The sequence below is a fragment of the Phoenix dactylifera genome, chromosome 2, assembly GCF_051530095.1.
Source record: "Phoenix dactylifera cultivar Ajwa chromosome 2, Ajwa_hap1_PhDact_Kaust_v1.1, whole genome shotgun sequence".
Lineage (NCBI taxonomy): Eukaryota > Viridiplantae > Streptophyta > Magnoliopsida > Arecales > Arecaceae > Phoenix > Phoenix dactylifera.
The window spans coordinates 27910675-27938616 of record NC_143191.1 but is presented as its reverse complement, the minus strand read 5'-3'; the positions used below and the strand labels follow the sequence as shown (position 1 = coordinate 27938616).

The window sequence follows — 27942 nt, the reverse complement described above, 5'->3', positions numbered from 1 at the left end:
TTAAAGCCATATACTTAATGATCATGCTTCGAACCATGCTAACCGTAGGAAGACCCAAAAAAGGTGTCGATCAAATTTTCTAAATTATGATTTTAATCAGAGGGATATTGAAAATTAAGTAATAACAATTATTGTTCTTTTAATATAACAGTATCATAATGCAATAATGGGAAACGAAGACTGTTAAAATTCTTGTTAATGCAAAGGTGTTCTCAGTTGTGGCATCCTTTACTTATGCCACGTAGACAAAAAATAATAGAAACAACAAGAAAATCTACAAAGAAAATGACAAAAAAGATGCTCTCATTGATTTAAAGATGGTTCTCTGCGGCAGGTGACAGCCTATATTTTACACCATGTAGACAAACAAAAACAGTAAAAAAAAAAAAATAGAAAACAGAAGACATAAGCAGCAAGAGATATGGATGTTGGGTCGGGGAGGTGCAGCCTAACCTCCCCTCTTTCTTTCTTCTTTTTTTTTTTTTTTTTTTTGCCTAATGGAATATCAGTTGAATCCTTGTTCCAAAGCCAACAATCAATGATGACAAAATCATTTTGAGATCGGATGTATTGACCTGAGCATCATCATGAAGTTCTGCTGCTTGACATGGAATGAACCGATACAGTACAGCTACTTGCTCATCTTCGTACAGGCATCCTCTCTCAAACATCATCAGAATACATGAGGAAATAATAAAACTGTGACCGTTGATAAAAATGTCGCCACCTAACTAACAACAATCAAAGAGAATGGAAACAAAAAGGATATACCCTAACACCCAGATTGCTTTCTCGAGCAACCATGCCACATTTTGAGTGCCATGTTGCACATGTGATTGTACACTAAAGACAATCCTCCGATAAAAGTAGTGAATTGAAAAAAGCAACGGTGGTGGATAAAAGGTGGCGAAGAGAATGGAGGCTTCCTTTTTTCACCACATAATGCTGAGCAGCAGAATGCCTTCATAACAAATGCTCGCCTGCTCAACCACCCTGTAGACACAATGCCTTCGTAACAAAGGCTCACCAGCTCAATCACCCTGTAGGCAATAGAGTTGGCGGATGTTCCCAGAAGCTGCAATAAGAATTACAAAAATCAAGTTCAGCGAAACTTCTCTTGTTTTAGTTTGTAATGAAGCATAGAATTCAATTGATTGCATAGGTTCATCATATATCAGCAATTAAGCTAAGAACAGATTAGTACACCAGCAAGGCCATCTGGTTTTCTCCTTGGATACAAGAGCCACCTTCTGCTAATTTGAAGGCAAATCAAACTGCTGCATTGGGTTCAACAATGAGCTGATACAAGATTGCATCTTTATTGTTAATTCATATTGAACATTAGGAAATCCCTATGTGCAACGGTTGAAAGGTAAAATTGCAGCTGGAGTTTCACTGTGATGTTGCATTTCTGTTTGTTGTGGAAGCACGAATTTGTTGCATAAAATGGTGGCTACTGTTGGATAGCTGCATACACGTCTTTAATTAACAGATGCTATTGATAAATGAAGGCATTCATGTACTTCCAATGAAAAGAAAAGGAAAAATTGAAACCATAAGCAAAAGGCATCTGGATTCCAAGTGCTGTTTCAAAATGCATGAGCGCTGGTCTGAGAGTGAACATTATTTTGGTGTTTTTTGGTTACCCAAGCTAGGCAGCAGGAGAAAATGAATTATAATGAAACGAGTTATAACAATGAAGTTTTTTTCTCAGTTGTTAAGTTGCTGCAAAATTTTTCTTTCTAACAAACATGGAAGTCTTTTGACGATGAATACTACCTCTAGATCATCTATCTCAACTGATGAGATGCCTGAGTGATTGAGATGCGCAAAATCAAAATTACATGGAAGGCAAAAAGCAAGAGAAAGTTAAATTACCATAGAGCCAGTCCTTAAAATGAGCATGAAGTGCACATGCCAATTCCCGTTTCCTGCTCTCCTCAAGTTGTGCATCACTTATAGCCCGTTGGATGTCACACATAATTGAATTCTGAAAAGGAACCATTGAATATCTCAATGAATCAGACTCAAGACCAGGATTTACACAACATGCAAACTCAGTAAACAAAATACCAAGCAAGAGTGTTGTAACAGGTTATATGAAGTCAAACCATAAAGAACATGTTTTCTACAGAATCATATATACATGTACAATATAAATATAAAAGCCACTGCATAGAAGCATTTTAGGGTGGGTATCCTTCCAGGATTAGACCACATACATTTTTCTTCTCGGATGCCTTATAAATCTCAGGCAATGGAAATGGATTGCATTTTGTGGACCCTAGTGATTCAACTTCAAACCATTTAGGAATCTGCACATCAATATAAAAAAGAGAAGTTATGGAAAGGTCAAAGATCTAGTACTAGGCCATACCAATGTTAGAGGAATACACAAACAGGTTCCATTTAACCAGTTATAAATTACTTAGATATTCAAGTGGAAGTCGTGCAGCACAAGCAAATCTGAAAGGAGGCAAGAAGAAAATACTAATTGTTACCTACTGAGAGACATGTCAAAAAGACAAAAGATTCATGAAATAAAATATGTTATCCTAGGGACAGATAATGACATAACACTTAGTGACTTTGCATCCACAGAGCAATGAAATAAAAAGATGAAGCATACCAGAAGATTTGAGAACTGATCAGGATCAAGACATGTAGCAGACTCAGCTTGGACATCAGAGACCCCCGCAGGATGAGAAAGTGAATCATGAGGATCAACCATTCCCAGCACAAGGGGTTCGTTCCATCTATTGACAGTTGCATCAATGCCAAATTGAGCCATGTGTTCCCCCAACTGTGAATAAAAGGTATTGTATGGGGCCACCTGTTCAAAGATAAAATAAAAGATGTTAATTCTAGAGACAAATTAGATGAGCCATATGCACATGTTTGACAGCTTAGAGAGAATCAATTGAAGTTAACTTTGGTCTAAAATGGAAATATTTACACACAACAATTGCTTATTCAAGATCATTGTCAAAGTGAAAGGGGATTTCCGGGAACCAAATTGCAGCATTAGGCCAAATATATTGTAGTGGCAACAAAGATGATATGCGATCCCAATATCTCAAGTGTAAACTCAGCTTTAGATGTTTTTATCTTCATATCTCCATTTAATACATAAATAATTTTAGTTTGGTAGAGATCATTTGGATAAACACAAGGATGAAGAAGTGTGCTAATTGTGCAAGAGAAATTTAAAATGCGGAAGAAAACATACAAGGACTCAGGAAAAGGGTCTAGGTGAGGAAAATCAGGTGCTAGTAACAAACTAGAAGACCAATGGCTGACTCTGGAATTCATCACATTTAAAAGGAGAGCATGTTTTGTCACTGGCTGATGATGATGTAAATGACCAAGATGTTATTTTGGTTAATTACGTACTCGCTTCTTCAGCTTATCTAGTAATGTAGACAATAACTCACGAATAAACTTTTTCTGTGAGAATGCTTTCAGTAGCAAGTAGAGAGTATAAAACAATGATTTTGTGATACTCTTTTATCTAACTCACTTCCTCACACTGACTGCCTTGATTTGGTCCTATATGTTTCTTGCTTTTGCAAGGTTTTTTTTTTTTTTTTTTTTTTTTTTTTTGGTCCGGGGGGGGGGGGGGTGCGGCGGTTAGGTTTGATCAATGAAGTTGTTAAAATTTCCAAACTATCAGATAAATTACTTGAAGGAATTTATAGAAACAATATGCATGATTTTAGGTGGCATTCAAATCTATGCTAATAGGATATTGAACAGAAAGATAAAGCACCAACTCACTTGTAATTTATGATTATCTCCAACAATAAGAGGTTGCTGGTTAACCCCCAAGAAAAACACACATTCACGACAATTTGCAATACAAATGCGTTTTGTAGCTGTAATGACTTGTACCCTTTCACAATGCTCCACTCTCACAGCCTGCATACATGTGAAAATCACAATTACCACATTCACAGCAAGAAAAAGTACAACAGATATTCACTGCGATTGTATGGTTAACTAATAATTATCAGCATCATTAACAAATGCAATAGTTGGGGAAAAGGCAGGATGATTATGGTTAAGATTAACAAAAACAATGCAGGTAATAAGAACCACCGCTATCTTTCCAAATAGAGAAAGACCTTGGAGACCCTAATTCCCAAAATGAGGAGAAAGTCAAACTCGTCTATGAGACTATGCAATGACAAAAAGAAGACAGGTAATATTTGCATTCCAAAATATTTCCATCATATCAATCAATAGCATATCAAAGTAAAGTTATTTTCTATCAAAAAATGACAGTAAAAGCATTTCAAATTGATCTAGCAATCGTTTCAGATGATCAAAAAATTCAAGATTTATTTCATTGTCAGAATTGCCCAAAAGTCTTTTATTACTGTAACTATTCACACCAAAATAAAACTAACAAAAAATTAACAACATAATAATGGATGCACTTAAAAGTAATTTCAGAAGATTTAATGTCTTTCCCTACAAAAGAGAGATTCCCATCCAACAAAAAGTTGAAAACCTCCACCCAACTACATTGACAAGAGAAACAAACTATAATTACAATCACAGCTCTGTGAACAAACTATTGGAAGCTTACACCTCTACCTTTCCATTCTACTTATGAAGAATGACCACCAGGACCAAGTTGAGGTTAAATTATTCTCCCATGAGATGACAGAATGTTGAAAAATGCTCTTTCTTCCTTACAACTTTTTAGTGTCTTCGGATGGAGAGTACATACCTGACAGCACACAGAAAAAGAGGGAGGGAGGGCGGTGCTTTAATCTAACTTCTGCAGAATAACTCATGACCAGGAATTCCTCGTTGCATCATAAGAGGCTGCTTGTTTAGAATTCCCATATATATGTCCTCAGCACAACTACTACATTAAATAAAAGTGCCTGCCTTCTCAGTCATCACCGACCAAATATGCTCTCTCATCTTTCTACCATAAGCCTTTAAAGAAAAATAAATAAATAAAAGGAAACCATGTGTTGATGCCTTGTCTCCACTTCAGATTTCTGTTTCAATTCTCTGAGGATGAAGCCACCACAATAGTCGAACTTCTTTGCATGAGGCCACATTGGCTTTCTAAAATCTCTAAATTTATATCTGTGATTGATCTGTACGATCTTATGAAAAATTGCAACGTTCTGCATATCTCCCTATTTTGGCACTCTTCTTATACTTAAGTCCATCAATGTGATAGGTTAACTAAAAAAACTCATACTAGCGCATTACTGTCACAAATCAATCGGTCATAGTTAGTTCCAGAACTTCTTCATGTGCAAAATATCCCCTAGTCCTGCGTATCCAACATAATTTGTTTTCAGCAATAACTGAGTATTTTCTGCATCATCATCAGCAGCAGCAATGTGACCTAAAAAAATCATTTCCTCTCCATCTTTTCCAGCAAATAAATCTTCATCACCTTTTCTCGTATGACTGTTAAAATACCTTTTTTTTTTTGGTAGTGAGTTGTAAAAATACTTTTTACTGAACATTTCTCCTCATGCAAAAGCTTGTTTCCTAGAAATTTTTTACTTTTTGGATCCTTTATATCTAGCAGTCATTTCTTAAAGCACTATCTATGCTGGTGTCTCAAGAAACCTGTGTTCAATATAACCAAGTACCCCTGTAAATACATGTTAACCAACAAGAAGATCCAAGAAATTTTGGTTGTCTCTAAGTTTTAGGAGAGCAAAGATTCATAAAAACTAACAGCTTTTATTGGGGGAAAGGGTTCCCTTTTCTTCCCTAAAGTTTATCTTGCATAATCTGTTATGTTGCCCACCATACAACATATTGAGCAGTTTATTCACAGATCAAGCTAGTCTGGTTTAGATTCCATCTTCTTATTTAGTAATTTGTCTCCTTATACATTCCACTATTTTATATTTAGACCTCCTCCAGCTCTTTTTTTGATCTTCCACTGTTAGCTCAAACATCCATAATCGCTAGCCCATGCTGCAAGTAAAACTGCAAAACCTAAATCTTGCAAGTTAGAACATACCATTTATTGTTTCTAGAAAATAAAGGAGCATTCATTAACAGACCCAAAAAGTATCAAAGGTCACTTCATGTACACTGCTCTTTCCAAATAACATATTTGTTACAAAAAGTTATATATGCATGCATTTTTTCTAAATCTAAATAGCATTTTCGCTCTCTCCTAGCACTCTATCATTGTTCTACATAGACAACAGTATGCACTATTATTTTTCCTAAAATGTACACTCAGTTCTCTTCATTACGTGAGTTAACATGCATAGTTCCCATTTCTAAAATAGCATTATGGTTCTTTCATGTCTTCTGATGCAAGTCTCGCACAACGTAAAAAGTGATAGTGACCATTAATTCTAGAAAACAATTATTACCACATCACTCAATTGCTTATTCTGTAGCCACCAAATGTGTCTGCTCAATTTCTAATTCTCTTTTCCATATATGAAGGTATCCAATCAATGGTGATTTCTTTGAATATAGATCCCTCCCATTTAGTCTATTCCCAACAATTATTATCAATATCCACATATTCCAACCAGTTACAGGCTAACTTTGTTTATTTTCTTTAACTTTCTTTTATACCATAATGTAGTTTGGTTGGTTCGCTTGTCAGTACAAGTTCATGCAATTAGCTGTTTTACCTGAACATTCACATCCAAGTCCTAAAATTCATATCGAATACATACTCAAATAAGGTAAGTGTCACATACTTGGATACTTGCCGTTTTTTTTAAAATACAGCCTTTATAAATTGGTAGAGAGTTGGACTTTTCCAACAAAAGTCTGACCTACTACAATAATGCTAAAAGTCAGCATTGTTCTTTTTAGAGGTTGGTCGAAAATGTATTAGTTTAATACTTTTGCAAAATGCTATTTTTCTAAAATCCTTAAACTGATAAGAAGTTTGAATAAGAGACATATATATTTTAAAAGGCATAACAAATAATATCTTCTAATATTTTATCGATGTAATATTTGAATTTTATATTAGTTAAAATTATTTTGTTCTATATATCCCAATATCTCTTTTTTCCTCTTTCCAATGTCCGTGTGCATGTGCATGCAACATTGCTAAATGTCATGCAAAACTCAAATTAAAGTAACACTCTTTTTGCCACTTCATGTTTCCAATGTAAATCTAAGTCACTGAATTTGATTTCAATTTTTAAGGAGATGTAGTTGATAAACAGTTACAATTGGCAAACCGACAGTGCTTGGTCCTCCTCCTAAAGCGTGGCAGCCTGCTTAAAAACAAGAGATCAGGTGATTATGCAAGTGAAGGTCCACAATTTGAAGATCTGCATGAAGCAACTCCGGTTTCACCTAAAGCGTGGCAGCCCTGGTCCTACTTCTAATGTGTGGCAGCCTGCTTAAAAACTACTATGGATTCTTTGGGTACTAGAGAGAGAAGATGGGTTGAGGATTGGCTCTAGCTACCAGATGAGTTGACACAAAGCATGAGACATTGGACCAATATATCATTCATCAAGTCTGATATTTGTTATTTGTTTCTAACATCAACTCTAGCATGGAGCCTAATTGGAGGCATTCACCAAAAAATCCAAATAATGACATCCTTCCATCTTGAAACCCAGTCCATTCAATAAATTATGCCAAACTTGTATAGAATACAGATCTATATATGGTATCATGTACCATCTAAAGCAGCCACAAGTTATAACCCATAGAGTACTACATCACCATCAGTTCTATGCTTCCCCCTGCTTAATTTCTTTTACTTTGTTCTTGCAAATTTTCATCTAGTTCCAAGATTGTTCCTCTTATACATCACCTCCCTTGAATTCATCCAAAACCCCAAGGCAATTATGTGTAGTCTGTATCAGACTTGTGCTCCCAGCTGGTTAAATATCCTGATCCTGACAAGGTAACAAAGCTAACAATAGTTCATCTGAAGCTAACAATATTTTGCTCTTTGTTTAATAAAAATCATAGCAATTCACAAGTACAAATGCCAAAATCACTATAAGAAAAAACCTGGAAAATCTACTCAAATGACATATCCAACATTCTCCAGACTCCGGAATCCAGATGTTGTTTTTCAGTAAACAAGAACACATAATCTATCTTTAACCAAAGCCGTTCCACTTTCATCTTGGCATCAAGGCCCTGAGAACGCCAGATATTATTGCTCCTAATATCTATACTCCAAACACAATCAGCAAGGATGCTCTTCTAGTATCCTTCCATTCACATTATTAGCCATGTTAGAGCCTTGTAATATAATACACTTGAAAGATGACATGGAGTCTACTAAACATGGTCTGATCTTTCAGCAGAAATGAATTAATTTTGATTTCTTGAGCTGATACACAAATCCAAAAGCAGGTAAGTATTTATTTGGTAACACAAATACAGCTTCGTATGTTGCAACCCAAACTATTGGGGTTTCATCCACATGTTTATTAAAAAAATATTAAAAAAAAGACATAAGTTTCATTTTATACAGAATTAGACCCCTGTGACACATTGACATCTAAAAATGGAGAGATATCCATTATTGACTAATTGATACTGCAGACTCACATTATGCATCCCTTGACTATTTGAGGGGCTTCGAAACTTTTGTGTTTCTGGTGTCCTAAATGCAAATGTATGGACTACTCACAATCTGCAATTATGATGGCTTGTGCATACTATAAACTTCAAACTGATTTTTTGCAATTAAAAATTATCATCATATTCTTATAATATTTCTCCTCCATTTCACAGTGCTACTTTGTTTGTAATTTCTAAAGACTAGTATGTATATTTTATCATGTTATTGTATCGTCCTGAGGACAATTAAAATGATTCACTATGACACTCTAATTTTGATTCAGTCCCTTGACCAAAATATAATCTAAAAGCACATTCAAAATTTTGCTACTAAAACATTTAAATGTGTACGCTGAGAACCTCACATGGCCTCCAACAAGTTCAAAAAAAGAGATAGACTTATAGTTCATGAACAAGCTGAAATATAACAATTTAGTAAGCAAGCTTAGCAAGAACTAAAATTAAACCAGCAACTCTTTACAGCATGAAGCCATGAAAAAATAGTGTATGGATAAAATAAAGCATGAGTGGAGAAAATTCTACACAACAATACAATGCACCAAAAACAACAAAAGAAATGGAATGATAGTTAAATTATTTTGATCAAGGTTTAACGAATGATTTCTGTACCCACACCTGTACCCAACCAAAACCCCTCATACCAACACTCAGTAATAGTACATCTCCTAGCGCCAACTCTCAATATGGTACATCTCTTGGTGCGATGGATTCAGAAGCTGCCGAAACTGTACAGTACTAACCAAAACTGGCACTGATACGGGAGATGAGGCCAAGACCCTACATACCAATTTGTACCTGTCGTATTGGTCCGTACCAATGCATACTGATCATACCATACCAACTAGAGTATATTGAAAATTTCTCATTCTTTTGATCCTATCAATTTTGGTTTGTACGGTCGGTATTGTCCTGATACCAGATTATTCTGATGGAAAATTTCTACAAGATACAATATCGATATTCAAAACCTTGCCTGATACCAACACTTGGTACAAGGGATGTACTAGGTACCAGTTCCCTATCAGTACCATATAGTACACACTATACTAGCTAGTATGGTCCAGTACATAGAACCTTGGTTTTGTATTTCCTAAAATAATCGCCATAACAGATAGCTCGAGAGTGAAGTTATCATAACAGCAGTATCCATACCTTACCAATAGCTCCTAGAACGATAGTTGAATCACAACATCCATAAACAGTAGCATACTTCAGAGGTGCTAGTATGTAAATTACTGAATCATGGCAATTTAACACCTGCAGGGAAGGGGAATTCGTAATGAACTTTAGATGTCTACCTCAATAATAGATTTGGTAATTTCAATTAACTTACTGAATGGGTAAATATAATAATATTATGATGATAAGAAAGATTATATGATATACAAATTAGCAGATGATATGTATCACTTTGCATCTATTGCAAGAATGAAATTGTCATGACATTACTAACCTCTTTAGTTTCATTTCAAAAGAAATAACAAATTGCTCATATTAGAGGAATCCAGTGCAAAGAGTTGAAAATAATAAAATGGTTTCCAAAAGGAATTTGCTTGATTTTTAATGTGGAGAAAGTTAAGAAGGTCGATACAAATTAAGAACAGGGTTCTCATCAGTTAAGAATTTGCCACAAAACATTCCCAAATGTTGATGGATTATGTGTTGGTTAATAAAGCCCACCTCATTTTATGAAAGAAGGATTTTGATATGATTAAGGTTAAATTAAACAAGGTAACTCCTCTTTTTTCCTGGTTGGATCATGGTAAACCTAAAAGGAGAATTGGAGTTGGTTCTCTCAAGGATTTTATGCCATGGTGGCAATCAGGTCAGGTCAACTTGGATGCGGGCAGGGTCGAATGTAGGTTGGGTCAAAACTTTGTCAACCTAAACCAGCCTGATTATTTAATGGGTCAAAAATCTAGACCCAAACCCGATTTTTTCATTAAACAAGTAACCTAACCTTGACCTGGAGAACCTGTTTAATAAACAGACTGAATAGGTTACATAGGTCTTAAATGGGTTAGATCGGTCTCACACGAATTGAGTTGGTCTTGAATGAGTTGGGTCATGACCCGACCTAGACAATAAATGGATCAAAATGTGTTAAATAGGTCAAGATGCTAAACCTGAACTCGAGCCATTTAAAAAATGGGTTAGGTCAGGTCGAACCATTTATAGCCTAGACCCATTTACGCCAAACCTGAACCTACTTAAAGAGGATCAATTGCAAGTAGGTTTGGTCGGGTCACAAATTGCCACCCCTAGGCTCTATGTCAATTGTTTCTCTTTCTTCTACCAAATTGAAAAGTAAAGGTTTGAAATCCACTTAAATCATCAAAATAAAAATTTTGTTGTGTTAGCATCTGTTTAGAAGATTTTGTTTAGTTGAATCATGTCGAAAAGAACCCATGACTTTTGAGTAAATAAGTCAGACTCCCAGCCAACAACAACTAATGGTACTGCATCAATTCTTTTCTCCCCAGAAAAAAGGTACATATTTTTGTGACCGAGTATGAACTATTGGACATCATCCTAAATGTTATTTAGAGGTTGGTGAGGAAGGAGAGAAACTTTTGATCTACAATGAAGCAAAGATTAAAAAAACATATAATGGGTTTATTAGGATGATGTCAAATCCTAGTTAGGAACTAGCAACTTATGCTCCTTGGAACCCTTGGCAGCTAGTTATTCTTACTTGGACAGGCATTGTTCCTTAGATCTTCTTACCTTTTCTTCTGCCTTGTTTTGGAAGATTGTTTTTTTCATAGATATATAAGGCTCACTAATATACAACTATCAATATACAGCTCACAACTGCCTTTACAATATGAGGACTATTATCATATTTGCTTTGTAACTAGCTGATATCGCTATTCTCTACCATACTGTCATTTTTTCTTCGTAATTATTATTATCTATGTAAAGTTCAAATGACATGTATGCTCATGCAATTTTTCGTAATAAGTATGCAATATAATTTTCTTAATTAAGAAGAAATAGCAAATTTGCTCCAACATACACCCTTCTTAAGTTATAAATAATAAAACTCACTTGAGGTAGAAATGAAGACAATAACCACCTTTAATTCATAATCTAGATGTACATGCTATCAAATATGAAGGGTCAATTTTCCACTAAAATTTGAAAATGTGATAGTAAAATGTCCTCAAAAGAGAAGAGGGGGATGGCAAGCACAAAATAACAACTTTTCCCTTATAGTGCTCTTTCTTTCTCTCTAGAATTACAACAATTTACAGGATTCAGTATATATGCCATAGTTTCTTGCTATATTCTATTATGAATTACATTCAATGAACACCAACAGTTAGGTACTTCAGTCAAATGGCAATGGCAAAAAAATGATCAAGAAAATAGGCTGCAACTAGATAGCACAATTTCACGGATACCTTGCCTGATGTTTAAGTGTCCTTATAAATGTCAGGAAATTATGAATGAACTATTTAAGTATCACAGCGAAACATGACTAGTCAACATAATTTTAAGTTGCATTTAGTTCTCAGAGACGATTACACAAAGTTTTTTGGTTCTGTTGATGAATGTACTAGCTTTAAATCTATGGGCGCAAAGGAAACTGCATGCACCTTATTACAAAGCATTTTAACTTTCCTGCATATAGAATTTTATATTGCACCTCTCACTATCAAGAATTTGTGATACAGGGGGCAAGCCTTTGCACCAAATGGCAAAGATCAACTCTTACCTTGCATAAATGTCTTGCTCTCCCTGTACTCTAGCCAGATGTATAAATTCTTTATGGGCATAATATGCTCATAAGAAATTTAAGGCATGCTCTAGATTGCTACTCTTAATAGTAGGAATGGTTAGGGCACAGCAAGACAAATCCTGTAAGGATCTTTTTTCCACCATTTGTTTCATTTCTGATAATTTGATGCAAGACAAAAAGAAAAAGTCCCAAACCTGCAAGTTATTCAGTTCTTATTCTTAGATCAACAACTAACAGTTCGAAAATCTTTAATTGGCTATAGATGATCCTTGAATAAAAATACAGAATTGAAGCAATACTAAAGCTTTTTTTCCACCATTGGTTAAGCACCTTCAAGAAGCTTTTCTAACATTGGATTAATATTAAAAATCAAAATTGATTATATGTTGTTTCATAGGTGATCCTAAAGCCATTAGACTCACATTCCAAAGTTACAGTATTTGTAAATTGAATGCAGGTAATGTAATAAACAGTTTGACTGAATTTCTCACTCTATAAATATTTGCTTATTAAAACTCAGTAGTTTCTAAATAAAGTATAAAGTTCTATTTTTATAATTTCAGTATTGCTCACCAAGTTTTTTTCCCATTGACAAACTCTCCTAGGAAACCTACTAAAGCATCTGATACAAGCCCACCCTTCTTTTGCTTTCTTTGGGATCAATGGCCGACAAGGAGCCAAAAGGCTATTAAAACAATACATGGTTGTGTATAATACTTTTTGACTCCTAGGTAGGTAAGATTGCATACTAGCCACTGTCCTGGGTATTGTGCAATGAGGGTTGGAAAAACCTATATGACATTTCAAGGTAGGTGTCCATTTTTACTCCTAGAGTCTCCATCAAAAAAAATTTTAAAAGTTACCGAGCATCAGACTCAGGAGATTGGAGGCAAAAAAAATCTTTTAATGAAGTATTTATCTAAGACTCAATAACATGATAATGGCTTCTGGTTGATTTTCTATTCTTTGTTTTATTAGATTGCCTTGTTTTCTGATGAAATCATTAAAATATGTTCATTATTAATATGTGATGAATAAACATCAACTCATGAATTCTTCAACGAATACATGAAGTTAAACTAGAAGCATAAAATAGTTCAGAGGCATCTTAAGTGAGAAACGGGTCTTCATTTTCTTGCAAAACAATTTATAATAACCTGATATCAGTTGGAAGTGATTTTTGATATATTGTCATTGCTGGACCAACTTCAACCCCTAAAAACATTGTAATTGTCATAACTAAATGGACTGTCATGACTATTTTTTTACTTAACAATTATAAAAATAGTATAAATTCGTTAGCATTCACTAAAAAAATCTGAGGCTCCTTGTTTTTCCTCAAAAAATATAAATATATGTTTGTTCCTAGTAGATAGCATACTAGTGATGCAACATTACAGAGCCCAACAATGGTGCAGTTCAACCAATTAAAATATAAGCACGTGGGCATCTTAACACATATGGCATGATTACAAGATTTCTGGACCAGTGTCTACTTTTAACATTAAAATTATACTTCACCCTCACCTTTATGGAGTGGCCCTTGATATCACATGCCTGCTTGACTACAGAAGCTTTAGAAAAACCCTCCACAAAAGTCTGACTCCTTGCAGCATTGTTCTGCATGGTGGTCCCACTCAGCAAGCTGCTGCTTTGGGCCCTCATATGACTCATGCAGGCATCAGTCATGGCCACATCCTGATCTGCGGCATTAACTGGGCCATTTTCTCTGATTGGTACTTTCTCAGCAGCATGCTCCAATGAAGAAGCTATATTCTGCAAAACCCAGTCATGAACATGGGCAGCAGGCACAGGAACAGCAGGCATGTCGGGATCTGAATTTGCAAAGAAAGGAGCTGCCTCTCTCAATGGTATTTCTTCACCACCCTTCTCGCCCATTTGAATGAGGAAGCCAAGGTGTTCAAACCTTTCTAATGTTAAAACCTACAGGCAATTTGAACAAGAAACCTTAGAAATAACTCAACATTTGGGTTATCAAATACAGAAAATCCTGGCTCCGTAGTTACCATTAAATGATTGTAGGATGTCAATATTCATATTGAGAACAAGAATAGGAAAAAGGACATCATACCACTATCATATTTGAGGAAAGCAATACACTCATCTCAGTTTGCAAAGGCACAGATGACTATTAAGTGCATCACTAGGAATTATGTAGTTGCAGTAAGATTGTTATATGATAGCAGGATGTCAAAGCTTCCTCTCCTGCCATGACAAATGAAGGGGATATGTGAATCATGCACCTCACCGACAGTAAATTCTCATTGCAAATGCCTGCTGCTCAGTTCCTTGGATGTAGAGCTTAATACAAAGCTCAAACATAAAGATAAAAACCAAGGTTTACACCATATGTTCAGAGTTGAATCTACAGATATTTTCATAACCATCAGCTACCCAGGCTAAATTCTCCAAAATGCACCACTCATTTTCTTTTGTATTAAGTAACTTCAGTAAGATGCCATAATGTCAGTCAACCATAACTATATATTGAATCTTCAAGTTCACAAGTAATGGTGAGTAACTAGAAATCCCAAACATATACAAACTGATCTCAGATGTGAGAACTTATATAACATGTACTACAAGATATATTCTTGATAAATTTGCTTTACATCCTAAAGCTTTTGAGGAATATATCAGATCAAATGCTAAAAATTGAACTGCAAATAATATTTATGATGATAAAATTAAGAGATGCAATCAAATAAATTTAATTTTTCTAACAGAATATAAGCTTTACACCAATTCTAAATTTTTTCTAGCTAATCCGCTTAATTGATGATGGAATCCATTTATATGTGTATATCTAGCAATCAGGATAAGTACATCATCCAAAGTACAAGAATACATAGAACATATACAGAAGATATGACAAAAAAGAGTACATCTCAGTACTCGCATACAATCCTTCTAAATCTTCTTTCATTGTATATTTTATTAGATTCAAACCATGACAACTAGTTAAAGTTCAAACCTATGAAGTTATTTTATTATTTTACCTTGTCCTAGTTAGATAAAATTAAACAGAAACAAAATTGCCAGACAAAATTTACTATAAAATATTGTGAAGCATTGAGCTTAGGCTAGGTGCAAAGCCTAGTCCTCTCCCTCCCTTCTTCCTCTTCGCTCCTTCTCTTTGTCTCCCTCTTTTCCCCTGCTGTCCGGCATCAGAATCTATAGTGGTTGAGAAAAAAATATTATTCACCTCAGCAGGATATGAGGCAGCAAATAAGTGGCAGGTGCCCTCTACTATCTGTGATAGCCACATACAAGTAGTGTAGCAAAATTGATGTTGCAACATGGAGAGGGTTAAGGAGATGAGGAAAGAGGAAGAAAACCGTGGGGCCCAAAGGACATATAAGAACCTAACATCCCAGTGAAGTAGGTAAAACCTAAGTTGGAGAAAGAAGCTCAAGTTCAACGAGGAGGTGAGAAGACATAAGCAAGGGAAATGGAAATTGCCAAATAAAAGGATAACTTAATTGCATGTCATTTAGTGCAATGATCGTATGGAAATTTTAATTAATGATATGAGTCATACATCTACATATACATAAACGATCCAAATAATAATAATTGTAACCCTGAACAGAAGAAATACCCAAATTACTCAATTTCCACTTTACCGATTCCTCTTCACCAAATATTTTTTATCACTAGAGCTGTCAAGTGTGAAGAGCTCGTTATATCTAGGGGTGTAAACAAGCCAGATACAAGTCTAGCCAGGCCTAGCTCTAGCTTGGCTTATTTATATTCGAGCCAAGCCTGAGCTAGCTCTTTTAGTTTCAAGTCAAGCTTGAGCTAATCCCAATAGCTTGTCTAAGATCTAGTGAAAATTTGAAATCATTAAGTACTTTCATTTATATAATTTGAAGTAATAATCTTGATTAAATTTTAATCTTATAGTTATAATACATTATATTCTACATAATCTATACTAATTTATAATAAATAATTATATTACTATAATTTATGTTATAATAATAATTAAAATAGTTATATTATATAAAAAATATTTAATTATTAGTATATTTCGAGCTAATGCAAGTTGAACTCGAGCAAGCAAAGCCTAGCTCTAGCTTAACTTGCTTCTTAACTAAGCAAGCCAAACTCGAGCTAGTTCGCGAACAGCATGCTCATTTGTCAACCCTAGTTATATCCATTTGCCTAAAATCTTAACATTCTAGATGAAACATGACATATGACCTATGTCAAGCATTAACTGCAGCTATTAATCAGACAGTTTTTCCATCACAAGATTCAAAAAAATTCTATGCTATTAAAGAGTTTTTCTAGCCAGTATAAGCAGATATACATTCCTTGCTTCTTATATTATTAGCATAGAATTTTTTTACTATAATATAATAGCAGATATACTTTCATTTATATTACTATAATATAAGAACCTAATAATTAAAAATGGGTATTTTGCACATTTCTAAGACAAGAAAAGAAACAATCAAACAAAATGATGCAGACAAAGGTTTTGAATAACACCAACAAACATTATGTAAACATGATGGAGGATTAAAGTTGTATCTGAATGAACCCACCAGACACTCATCACCCTCGCCTTCAACTGACTCTGCCAAAAGATCAAGCATGTTAGCCATATGCTTCTGCAGATAAGACAACTGATGTGCCTCTTCATCAGCTTGTGAAGGCATAGAACGCCTACTATTACTGCGTACAAGCTGCAGTTGCAAACCAGAATTTTTTATCACTAAAACCTCTAAAGGATGAATATGTGGTAAATACATGTAAAATTAGCATTATTTAACTGTCAAAAACTGAAGCACAGGTAATCAACATTATGACTAATTTCAAAATCATAAGTGCAGCTTCCATTTATGATCTTCACATTTTCAATTTTTTCTTATATTTGAATCTTGTCAAAACAAAAGAAGAAAGACTAATATACGCACTGAAAGCATCTCAACATTTATGTTGAACTCAAAAAATAAAAAAACCACTTTCTCAACCTCAATTCAAGATATAATTTGCTAGAACTAGTCAACCTCATCCGAGAAACACCACCACTCTTCTTATTCATTTTCAAACTCAATTAGTGCATCAACATTGGACACCTAAATGAACAGCAATTTCAAACATCCACTATCTCAGTGCATGCTCGCAGATTGCCCATGCTTCGGTCTATAACAAAGCTATTTGATATGCACATCAACACCGTCCACCAGGTTTCAAATATCATCAGAAACATTGTTCACCAATATAGTATAGTTTTTTGATGGTAGCAACACCAATGGGAAAATTTCACAATAAATTCCGTGTATTACAATATCCTTTTCCATTTAAAACTTCAACTTCTATTTTCCAACATTTTCCGTACTAGCAACTCTACTAAGTAGCAACAAGCTTCGGGATGGTATCCATCAGTCACAGCATCAAGTATCCAGTACAACCTTCGCAATCCCACGGTCAACAATTTCATCACAAATCAAAGGCACCTTCATCACAAGCTTGGACATCAAATGAAAAACATTCCGGCTAAATTTCCTTTTTCTTTCCTTTTTCATGCACCGAATTTTGCCGCAAGCAAGTCTATTTGATGTCGTACTAGACTAATTTCAGAAAAATACGGATCGATTTCGGATCAGGCATTAAAATTCTGAAAGAAAGAAGCGCAATCGAAAGAAAAGGCCCTACCTGGATCGGCGAGAGAGCAGAGAAGAACCCATCGAAGGCGGAGGTTGAGGGCCACACGTCGGCGACGTTGGCGGAATCCTTGTGCGCCTTGGGGAGGAGGCGCTTGTAGGTCTGGATGTAGAGGAAAAGAACGAGGTCATACACGTCCGCCGTCCCAGCGGGGTCGGGTGGATCGGAAGGGAGGACGGATGCGAGGGTGTCGAGGACGAGGCGGGCGCGATCGGGAGAGATCTGGAGGGCTTCGGCGAGGGCCGGGGCATCGACTCGGCCAGGGCAGGGAGAGGACAGCCCGAGGAGCTTGTCCCGGAGGGGGCCTAGGGTTAGGGTTCCGTCGGAGAAGATGAGCTTGGGGATGGGGAGGAGACCGTGCTCGAAGGGCTCACGGCGGGGGCGGAGGAGGAAAGGGGCTCCGGCGCCGGCGGCGGAGGGCGGAGGAGGTGTGGAGGGGCTCGAGGGGTCGGGTCTCTCGTCGCTCATCTCCGCTTCGCCTTCTTTCTCGTGGCCGGCGGCCCGGGAGGAAAGTACGCGGGCGCTCAGATCTCGGAGCGAATGAGATCGGAGGTAAGCGAAACGGGATCGCAGAATATATTTCCTTTTTTTATTGGAGCTGTTTGCAAATAACACCTTATCGGCGGCCTATATTGCCGTTGTCCGGAAGCGAGATCTGTACTTTGCAATAACATACCCGTTATATTTCACATATCCCCTTCAGGAGAGGAAGTCATTTAATAATGCCCTTGGATTGTTCTTGCCAAAATGCGTCTGATAAAAAATGCTTTTTGTCTTGGTTAACAGCTTCTGTAACTGGATAAGTGAACCCAGTCGTAGATGTCATTTACCAATGTGTAGATTATTGTGAGTTGCAGAACATTTTACAAGTAAAACTATATTTGGAAATCCTTTTGCAGTATTTTATCCTTCGATCAAACCTACCTCGAGACAAACTACTTTAATTGGAAATAACTTTAAAGACATCTCTATGGTGGATGTAAGACTTAACAAAAGATAGCAATTGATCTAGACATGATTAATATTGTTTTAATAGTACAACAAAATATAGTTGCTGTTCTCATTTCTAGGGAAGTAAATATATAATTTTATTTTATTGTAATTGTAATTATATTGTTGTAAGTTATCTCGATTGTGCATGTGTGTATGTGTGTGTATTTATATATATTACTTAAGTGATGGTAGTTGCTTACATTATTTACTCTTACAGCTTATCTTGCTATATTATGGTTATTGTGAAAAACAATATTATTTGACATAATTATTCATGCAAAAACTAGAATACTTGGATGGGATGGGAGGGGAGAGAGATAACTTGATGTTTCACAAAGCGTCCTTCTTTGTGGAGAGATAGAGTATCATATAGATTAAGCCAATATATGTTTTCATGCAAGCATATTAAGGGCTTCAATTTCTCCTAACTCATATGTTTACCCCTTTTTTTAAACCACTTTTGATAGTTGTTGGTGGGTTTGATGCATGTCACAAGGGGTGTAAAATTTATGATAGTGTTCGATTCCTGCTTTTTCATGAGCAAAGCTTCTCCAACAATAACCACCGCTTATCATGATTCTTCTGGATATAAGTTGAGCATGCTTAAAAACAAACAGTCGATCCGTCAGTCATCTACATCAAGAAGAAAATTGGTCTTTTATGGCATTGAAAAAAAAAAGAATCAGAAGAATTAGAGAAGAGAATTGTATTTCTGTCTCTCTGTTACAATGTACAGGAGTAGCTATTATATAGACTAGGAGGCTACGAAGTTTGGTAAGGCTGACTAAGTTTGGCACAACCAATTATAAATCAATCAAGGTGAAATTTAGTAAGACTGACTAAGTTTGGCACAATCAATCACAAATCAATCAAGGTGAAGTTTAGTAAGGCCGACTAAGATTGACATAATCAATCAATCAATGGATTCTAACATTTCTCCTCAAACTCAAGGTGGTAAAGTAGACACCAACTTGAGTTTGGAAACAAGAGATCAAAAGATGCCAGGAGGATGAGCTTTGGTGAAGACGTCCGCAAGCTAATCAGCCATGGAAACTAGATTACAAATGTATCGAAAAATTGACATACTAGATCAAGAGTAGGAGTAGGAGCTGCTGGGGTTTGGAGCAAGACCGCGTCTGCCAATTTTACCCGCCAAGCTTCTGACGGTACGGTTTGATTATAAGCCCGTGAAAACAATCGGATTGGTTCTAGTCAGTAAGCCTGTGAAAATCGAACAAGTTTGTTGTGATCTCGTGAAAACAACAAGTTTGGTTGTGAGTTTGTAAAATAACCAGATGTAATTCGAGGGATTATAGTGAACTCTCAAGTGAGGCTTGGAGAGTGAACGTAGGAGCAGGGTTGGCTCCGAACCACTATAAAATTCCGTGTGCTTGTGTTGTGGTTCTTTGAGCATCTCTTCTTTATTGCTTTCTTTATAGTTTGATTAATTTCTTTAGATTAAAATCAAGAAAGCTTGCATAATCTACATTAGATTATCTAAAAGAATCTAAGTTTTATTTAGTACCCAATTCACCCCCCCCCCCCCCCCCTTGGGTTGTCTACTGGGCAACAATTGGAAACTTGGTGAACTTTTAATTCCATACCATTATGTGAAGTAACATTAATTTTATTTGTGTTTAGTGGCAAAGAAAAATATGTGTTATTGTGCTTGGCATTAATTGTGTGCATGTTTGTCTTTATGTAAAAATTTAGTTTTCTGCAATGGCTTCAACATCTAAGAATATAGTAGATAAACTTAATAAGGGTGAGAAATTGAATGGTAAAAATTATGAAATATGGCAAATGAAAATCCAATATATGTTGAAGGAACAAGAGGCACTAGAAGTCCTAAACCATACGATGAATGAGCCTGAGGATGGAATAATGGTTCAACACATAAAGGATAAGGAGGCTTACATTGCCTTAAAAAAGGAAGAACTCAATTGCTTGGATTACATTGCTGAGTAGCATGAAAAATGATATCATGCGTGGTTTAGGCCTTTTGAGACAACAAAGAAAATATGGAAAGCATTAAAAGAAAAGTTTGGTGGAACTTCTGTCACCAAACTTAGGCAGCTGACCATCAAGTTTGACACATATAAGAAATGCCCTAATAATAATATGAAGCAGCATTTAAGAAAAATGTCGAACATGATAAGTAAGCTGCGAGATGCTGGACATGTGCTAACTGATGAACAACAAGTTCAAGCTGGAATTCGATCTTTGCCTCACAGTTGGGAGCACATGAAAGTTCACTTAACCCATAATGAAAGCATTAGAACTTTCGCTGATGCTGGTCGTCATCTGAAATTGGAGAAAGATCGTCTTGAGGCAAATAAAACCACTAATGAAGTGTATATGGCTAACACTAGTTCGCAAGAAGCTTCGGGCTTTAAGCGAAAGCATTTTAGTGGTCATTTTAAGAAAGGCAATGGTAATAGCAAGACCTCTAAGAAGCTCAAGCATAGCCAGTCGGGTAAAGAAAAGCACCCTTTTAAGAGGAACAAAGTAAAATTTAGATGCTACAACTGTGGCAAGAAGGGTCACTTTGCTCGTAAATGTTCCAAGGCAAAAAAGGTAAAAACCCTTAGCACAAATATAAGTATGTCTTATATTTCAAATTCTGTGTTCTTAGGTGAACCTCATCTTTTGTGGACTATAGACTCAGGGACCACAGACCACATAGCAAGAGATCGAGACGCTTTCATGGAATATCGTCGAATTTCACAAGGAGTTCAAAAGTTGAAGTAAAGGGTATTGGCACCTGCAAATTGAATATGCAAGGTGGTCAACCCTAAATCCTACATGATGTATTATATGCCCCACATATCGGCGAAACTTAATTTTTGTTATTATGTTACTTAAGTTTGGCTATATCTTAAATTTTTATGGTAATGGTGTGGACATATTACTAGGGACAACTTATTATAGATCTGGTTATGTACTAAATGGTTTTATTGTACTTGATACTGATTATATTATGTGTAATGTAATAAGTATTGTTTTTTCCTTTGTCACATCTACTAGTAATCCAAATATGGATGAAAATATTTGGCATGCTAGGCTAGGTCACATTGGGCAACAATGAATGAATAGATTAGCCAAAGAGGGATTATTAGGCCCTGTTGCAAAGGTTAATCTAGCCATATGTGAATATTGTTTAGCAAGAAAAACAGTGAGAAAACCATTTGGTAAAGGAACTAGAGCTGATTTTCCATTGTAATTAATTCATTCTGACATTTGTGGGCCGATGAATGTGAGGGCAAGACATGGGGCTTCTTATTTCATCACATTTTTTGATGATTATACACGTTTCAGTTTTGTCTATTTGATATCTCACAAATCTGATGCATTAGATTGCTTCATGAGATATTTAAACTTTGTTGAGAATCAATTAGACTGAAAAATCAAAGTGTTAAGAACTGACCGTGGACATGAGTATTTGTCTGAGCAGTTCAAACAAATTTGTGATAAAAAGAAAATAGGTAGACAGTTAACTATTCCTAGTATTCTACAACAAAATGATGTTGCAGAAAGAAGAAATAGAAGGCATGGGGCTTCTTATTTCATCATATTTTTTGACGATTATACACGTTTCAGTTTTGTCTATTTGATATCTCACAAATCTGATGCATTAGATTGCTTCATGAAATATTTAAACTTTGTTGAGAATCAATTAGACTAAAAAATCAAAGTGTTAAGAACTGACCGTCGACGTGAGTATTTGTCTGATCAGTTCAAACAAATTTGTAATAAAAAGAAAATAGGTAGACAGTTAACTATTCCTAGTATTCTACAACAAAATGATGTTGCAGAAAGAAGAAATAGAATCTTGTTGAAAATGGTTAGGTCCATGATGGCACAAGCTAATTTGCCGAGCACCTATTGGGGTAATGCATTATAAACAGCTGCATATGTACTTAACCGAGTACCCTCAAAATCAATAACTTTCACCCCTTATGAATTATGGACCAGTCGCAAACCTGACCTAAATAATTTGAGACCTTGGGGATGTGCTGCATATGTTCATGATTCTTCTCATAAACATGGGAAATTGGGTCCAAGGGGTAAAAAGAGTATTTTTATTCGATACTCTAAAACCTCTAAAGAATATGTGTTCGTTGGTGACACTAATAATGAAAGTATTACTGAGTTTGACTCTCGTGATGCCATATTTTTGAAAAATAATTTTCCAAATCAGGATGAAATAAAGAAAGATTATCTTTATTTGAGGTAGTGCACCATGATAATTTGTTTAATCAAACTCAATTGGTGGAAAATCTTGAAAATCCATCAACAATATCTAGTTCAAGTGGGAGAGATTCAAGAAATGATGAATTTGTTTCATAACAATCTCAATTACGGAGAAGTAACCATGGATTAGTTCTCCATCAATGATTTGAGATTGAAAGAGAAGCATTTCTTGTTATACCTCAAGAAGAAGGTGAACTGAGAAATATTGATGAAGCTCTTAAATGTCCTATAAAAAAGCAATGGATGAAAGCAATGGAAGAATAAATGGAGTCAATGAGATCAAACCAAGTTTGGAAATTGGTTGATCTTCCGAAAGGTCGGAAAGTAATTAGAAATAAATAGGTTCTCAAACTAATGCGCAAGGCGGATAGCACAATAGAAAGATATAAGGCAAGCTTTGTAGCAAAAGGCTATACGCAACAAGAGGGGATTGACTATGAAGAGACATTTTCTCCTATTGTGAGATTGACCTCAATTCGCATCAATTTATCCATAGTAACTAGTTTGGATCTTGAATTAGATCAAATTGATATAAAAACAGCTTTTCTCAATGAAGAATTGGAAGAAGAAATTTATATGGAACAATCCATCGATTTCATTAAAGAAGGCCAAGAGCACAAAGTGTGTAGACTTTTGATGTCAATTTATGGCCTTAAACAATTTTCTAGATAGTGGAATATAAAATTTCATCAGGCTGTCATATCATATGATTTTGCCATGATTGATGAAGACCACTGTGTCTATATTAAAAGATCCAAAGATAAATTTATGATTTATCACTTTATGTGGATGATATACTAATGGCAGCTAATGATAAAGAATTCTTAGCATCGGTTAAAAATTGGTTGTTCTCGAATTTTGACATAAAAGACATGGGAGAAGCTAACTATATTCTTGGGGTTAAAATTGAAAGAGATCGTTCAAAAAGGTTATTATCTCTTTCACAAGAGCCTTATATAAAAAAAATCCTTAAACAATTTCATATGCAAAATTATAAACCCATGGATACTCCCATTGCAAAAAGTGAAGCGTTAAGCCAAAGAATGTGTCCGAAGACTCCACAAGAAGAAGAGCAAATGAAAAGAATACCCTGTTCCAATGCAGTTGGAAGTCTTATATATGCAATAATGTTGTAGAGTGATTGATTATAACCCTATTTGATTTTGATGAGCTCAAAGCATTTGAGTATATCTTATGTTATACTAATGAATTCAATCTAGTGTTTCAGCCAAATATTTGTAAATTTATGTTTAATTGTCTCTAGCCTTGGTTCAATACATTTTGGCTAAGTATGGAACTCAGTTTGAACCAAAGTCTGGAACGCGAGTCGACTCTGGAAGAGTTCGAGTCGACTCCAAGTGTTTCAGACGTTCTGGCACAGACTCGAGTCGACTCCGGCACATTACGAGTCGACTCCGACTGAGAACAGACAGCAGGACAGAAAGATGAATCTTAGACCCTGTCACCGAGTCGACTCCTGAAGAATTAGAGTCGACTCCGATGCTTGCCGAGTCGACTCCAACAAAGTGCGAGTCGACTCCATGGAGTAACAGACAGAAAGACAGAGAAGGTGTTTTGGACTCTGAGAGCCGAGTCGACTCCAGAAGAACTCGAGTCGACTCCGACGGTTGGCGAGTTGACTCCTAATAGAAGCTAGAGTCAACTCTCAGAGGAATGCAAGACAAAAAGTCAGAGAGCTAACTTCGATGTCTGAGAGCCGAGTCGACTCCGAGACAGTTCAATTCCAAAGACAGAAGACCTGTTTTTCCGGCTCTGAGAGCCGAGTCGACTCCAAGAGAATCCGAGTCGACTCGAGGAAGTAAAACTGAAACAAAGATTGTTGGAATCCTGAAGAACGAGTCGTCTCCAGAAGGGAGAGTCATCTCCGGACATTGGCGAGTCGACTCCAGGTTTAGCCGAGTCGACTCCAGAACGGGACGGCACTTTATTTCAAATTTTGAACAGTGGGCGAGTCGTCTCCAGTAAAGCATGAGTCGACTCCAGCAACAGCCGAGTCGACTCCAGATCGAGCGAGTCGACTCCGATCCCAACGGACACTTTGTCAGAAGTTGCAGATTGTGCAGAACGGCTCCAAAAGTGTGTCTAACGGCTAGTTTTCGATGGGGAAGCTTAAATAGCCAGAGTGAACAGTAATAGAGTAAGAAAGAAAGACTCCATTCAAAGCAAAAGGGATTTCCACCTACCAAAGCCTTTCAAGAGTTAATACAAGAGAAAGAAGGAAGAAGTGCATTAAAGTCTACTCTCCAAACGTCTTCCTCGCATTCAAGGCTCTCCTCTGACATCAGATCATCAGTACATTCAACGAGGAGACTCAGAGTTCGAGAAGCCCCTTCTTCCTCTTCCAAAATCTGTTTGAGGGCTTCTAACTCTTCATCTTTTTTATATTGCTCATATTTGCTTGTTAAGAAGCTTTTCCTGTATTCTTTACAAACTGTTTTCTTGTTAGTTGATTCAATCAGGGGATTGAATCAAGGTTGTAGAGGTTTGTTGATGAGCCGAGGTTAAAACCAATGGTGTAAGGGTTTGATTGTGATCCCGAAAAAACAATCGGATGGTTCTAGTCGGTGAGCCTGTGAAAACCGATCGAGTTCGTTGTGATCTCGTAAAACAACAAGTTGGGTTGTGAGCTTGTAAAACAACCGGCTGTAATCCGAGGGATTATAGTGAACTCCCAAGTGAAGCTTGGGGAGTGGACGTAGGAGCAAGGGTTAGCTCTGAACCACTATAAAATCTCTTGTGTTTGTGATTGTTTAATTGTCTCTTCCATTCCCCTCATCCACTGCATATAGTATACTAATTAATCCACCTGCAACTAAGTTTAATTAGTTACTCATTAAGTTTTTAAATTGCAATTATTATTTAAAACCCAATTCACCCCCCCCCTCTTGGGTTGTCTTCTTGGGCAACAAGTGGTATCAGAGCAGGAACTCTTCTACCAAAAGAGTAAAAGATCAAAATGACAACCCCATTTGGATCTTCTCATATTGAGGGGCAGTCCACCCATAGACCTCCATTCTTCAATGGAACCGACTACTCATATTGGAAGGCTAGGATGGGGATATTTATCCAAGCACAAGACTATGAGATGTGGACCACCATACTTAATGGACCATACATCCCATCAATTTTTGTAGAGGGTGTTACTATACCCAAACTTGAAAAAGATTGGGATGACAATGATATTAGGAAGGCACAACTAAATGCCAAAGCAATGAATGTGCTTTATTGTGCTTTAGACCGAAATGAATTCAATAGAGTCTCTACTTGCAATTCTGCAAAAGAGATATGTGATAGACTTGAAGTGACCCACGAGGGCACGAATCAAGTAAAAGAATCTAAAATAAATATACTAGTTCATAAGTATGAATTATTTAAAATGGAATCCAATGAAACTATCACTTGCATATTTACTAGATTTACTGATATTGTCAATGGCCTAAAAAGCCTTGGCAAAAATTATACTAACAGTGACCTTGTCAGGAAAATTCTTCGATGTTTGCCAAGGTCATGGGAGGCCAAGGTAACGGCAATCCAAGAAGCCAAGGACTTGAACAAGCTTCCACTTGAGGAGCTTCTTGGATTCCTAATGACGCACGAGCTCACAATTAAACAACACAGCGAAGAAGAATCCTCTCATAAGAAAAAGGTAATAGCCCTCAAATCTACTTCTTCTAACAAGGATTTATCTTGCAGTAGCTGCAGCGAAGAAGAAGATAATGAGGGAGATGATGATGAGGCTCTTCTCGTGCAAAAGTTCAGAAAGTTCATCAACCGGAAGAAGTCCCTTCATCAAAGGAGAGGTCCCTCAAGTTCCTACAACAAGGATAAAGGTAAGGAACGAAAAAATGAAGGAATCGGATGCTATGAATGCAAGAAGACGGGACATTTCAGAGTTGACTGTCCCTTGCTGAAGAAGGGCAGCAAATATAAGAAAAAGAAAGTCCTTGTCTCCACTCTATCAGACTCCGATTCATCATCATCATCATCGGACGAGGAATAAGAGAAAAAGGCGAACGCCTACTTCATGGCGAATGAAAATGAGGTAACATCTGAAACGCATTTAAATTTTACCTTTGATGAATTGTATGATGCGTTTAATGAACTAATGGATGAATATAAGACAATAAATCTTAAGAATAAAGAACTAAAACTAACTAATCAATCTCACTTTCATAAGTATGATAAATTAATGAAGGACAAGGATTCTATCATTAAAGAAAATTTAGAACTTAAAACAAACAACCAAAAATTAATTCAAAATACTAATACCTTAATTAAAGATAACGAAAAACTAACCAAGGAAATTTTAGAACTTAAAAACAGTAAACAAACTTTAAAAGATAATCTCACAAAAGACTTAAACATACTAAAAACTGAAAAACAAAAGCTTACACAAGAGCTTGAAAAATACAAACCCATTGTTGAAAAGTTTACATATAGTTCTGAAAAATTGGAAATGATACTTAACAATCAACGAGCTGTGTTTAATAGAGCTGGTTTAGGATACAAACCTAAAAATAAGCAAAAGCTCCTTAGTAACTTTTTTGTGAAAGCAGGGGAAAGTAAAGTTAAGAATATAACCTGTTTTTGCTGTGGAAAGGTAGGACATAAAGCTAATGTTTGTGACCATAGGAAGGTAGGAGCTAAAAGAAAAA

At 36.1% G+C, this 27942-nt stretch overlaps 1 protein-coding gene across 5 annotated transcripts; it reads right to left on the bottom strand.

Annotated features, from left to right (window-relative positions):
• Positions 1-286: 286 nt before the first annotated feature.
• Positions 287-18711, bottom strand: LOC103714948 (uncharacterized). 5 transcript variants are annotated; one of them, XR_015975236.1, is made up of 10 exons: positions 18011-18617; positions 16897-17037; positions 13850-14266; positions 9730-9834; positions 3778-3918; positions 2630-2833; positions 2429-2466; positions 2223-2315; positions 1879-1990; positions 287-1075 (listed from the first exon to the last, which is right to left on the bottom strand). XR_015975236.1 is itself a non-coding variant. In XM_088715771.1 (9 exons), exons 1-9 carry the CDS (start codon positions 18485-18487, stop codon positions 1032-1034), a joined length of 1734 nt encoding a protein of 577 aa, XP_088571897.1. In that variant the 5' UTR covers positions 18488-18711; the 3' UTR covers positions 287-1031. The 5 variants fall into 5 exon arrangements, 3 of the variants coding, with proteins under 3 accessions (XP_088571897.1, XP_088571898.1, XP_089784971.1); XR_016399204.1 differs by having other exon boundaries at positions 692-1467; XM_088715771.1 differs by lacking the exon at positions 2429-2466 and having other exon boundaries at positions 18011-18711.
• Between the last annotated feature and the right edge of the window lie 9231 nt (positions 18712-27942).

Coding starts and splice junctions, on each gene's coding strand:
- LOC103714948 (XM_088715771.1), bottom strand. CDS start 18,487: ATGAGCGACGAGAGACCCGACCCCTCGAGCCCCTCCACACCTCCTCCG. Junction 3,919..9,729: donor TTCTAGGAGCTATTGGTAAG/GTATGGATACTG, acceptor ACATGTATGCAG/GCTGTGAGAGTGGAGCATTG. Junction 1,991..2,222: donor AGGCATCCGAGAAGAAAAAT/GTATGTGGTCTA, acceptor GTTCCTTTTCAG/AATTCAATTATGTGTGACAT.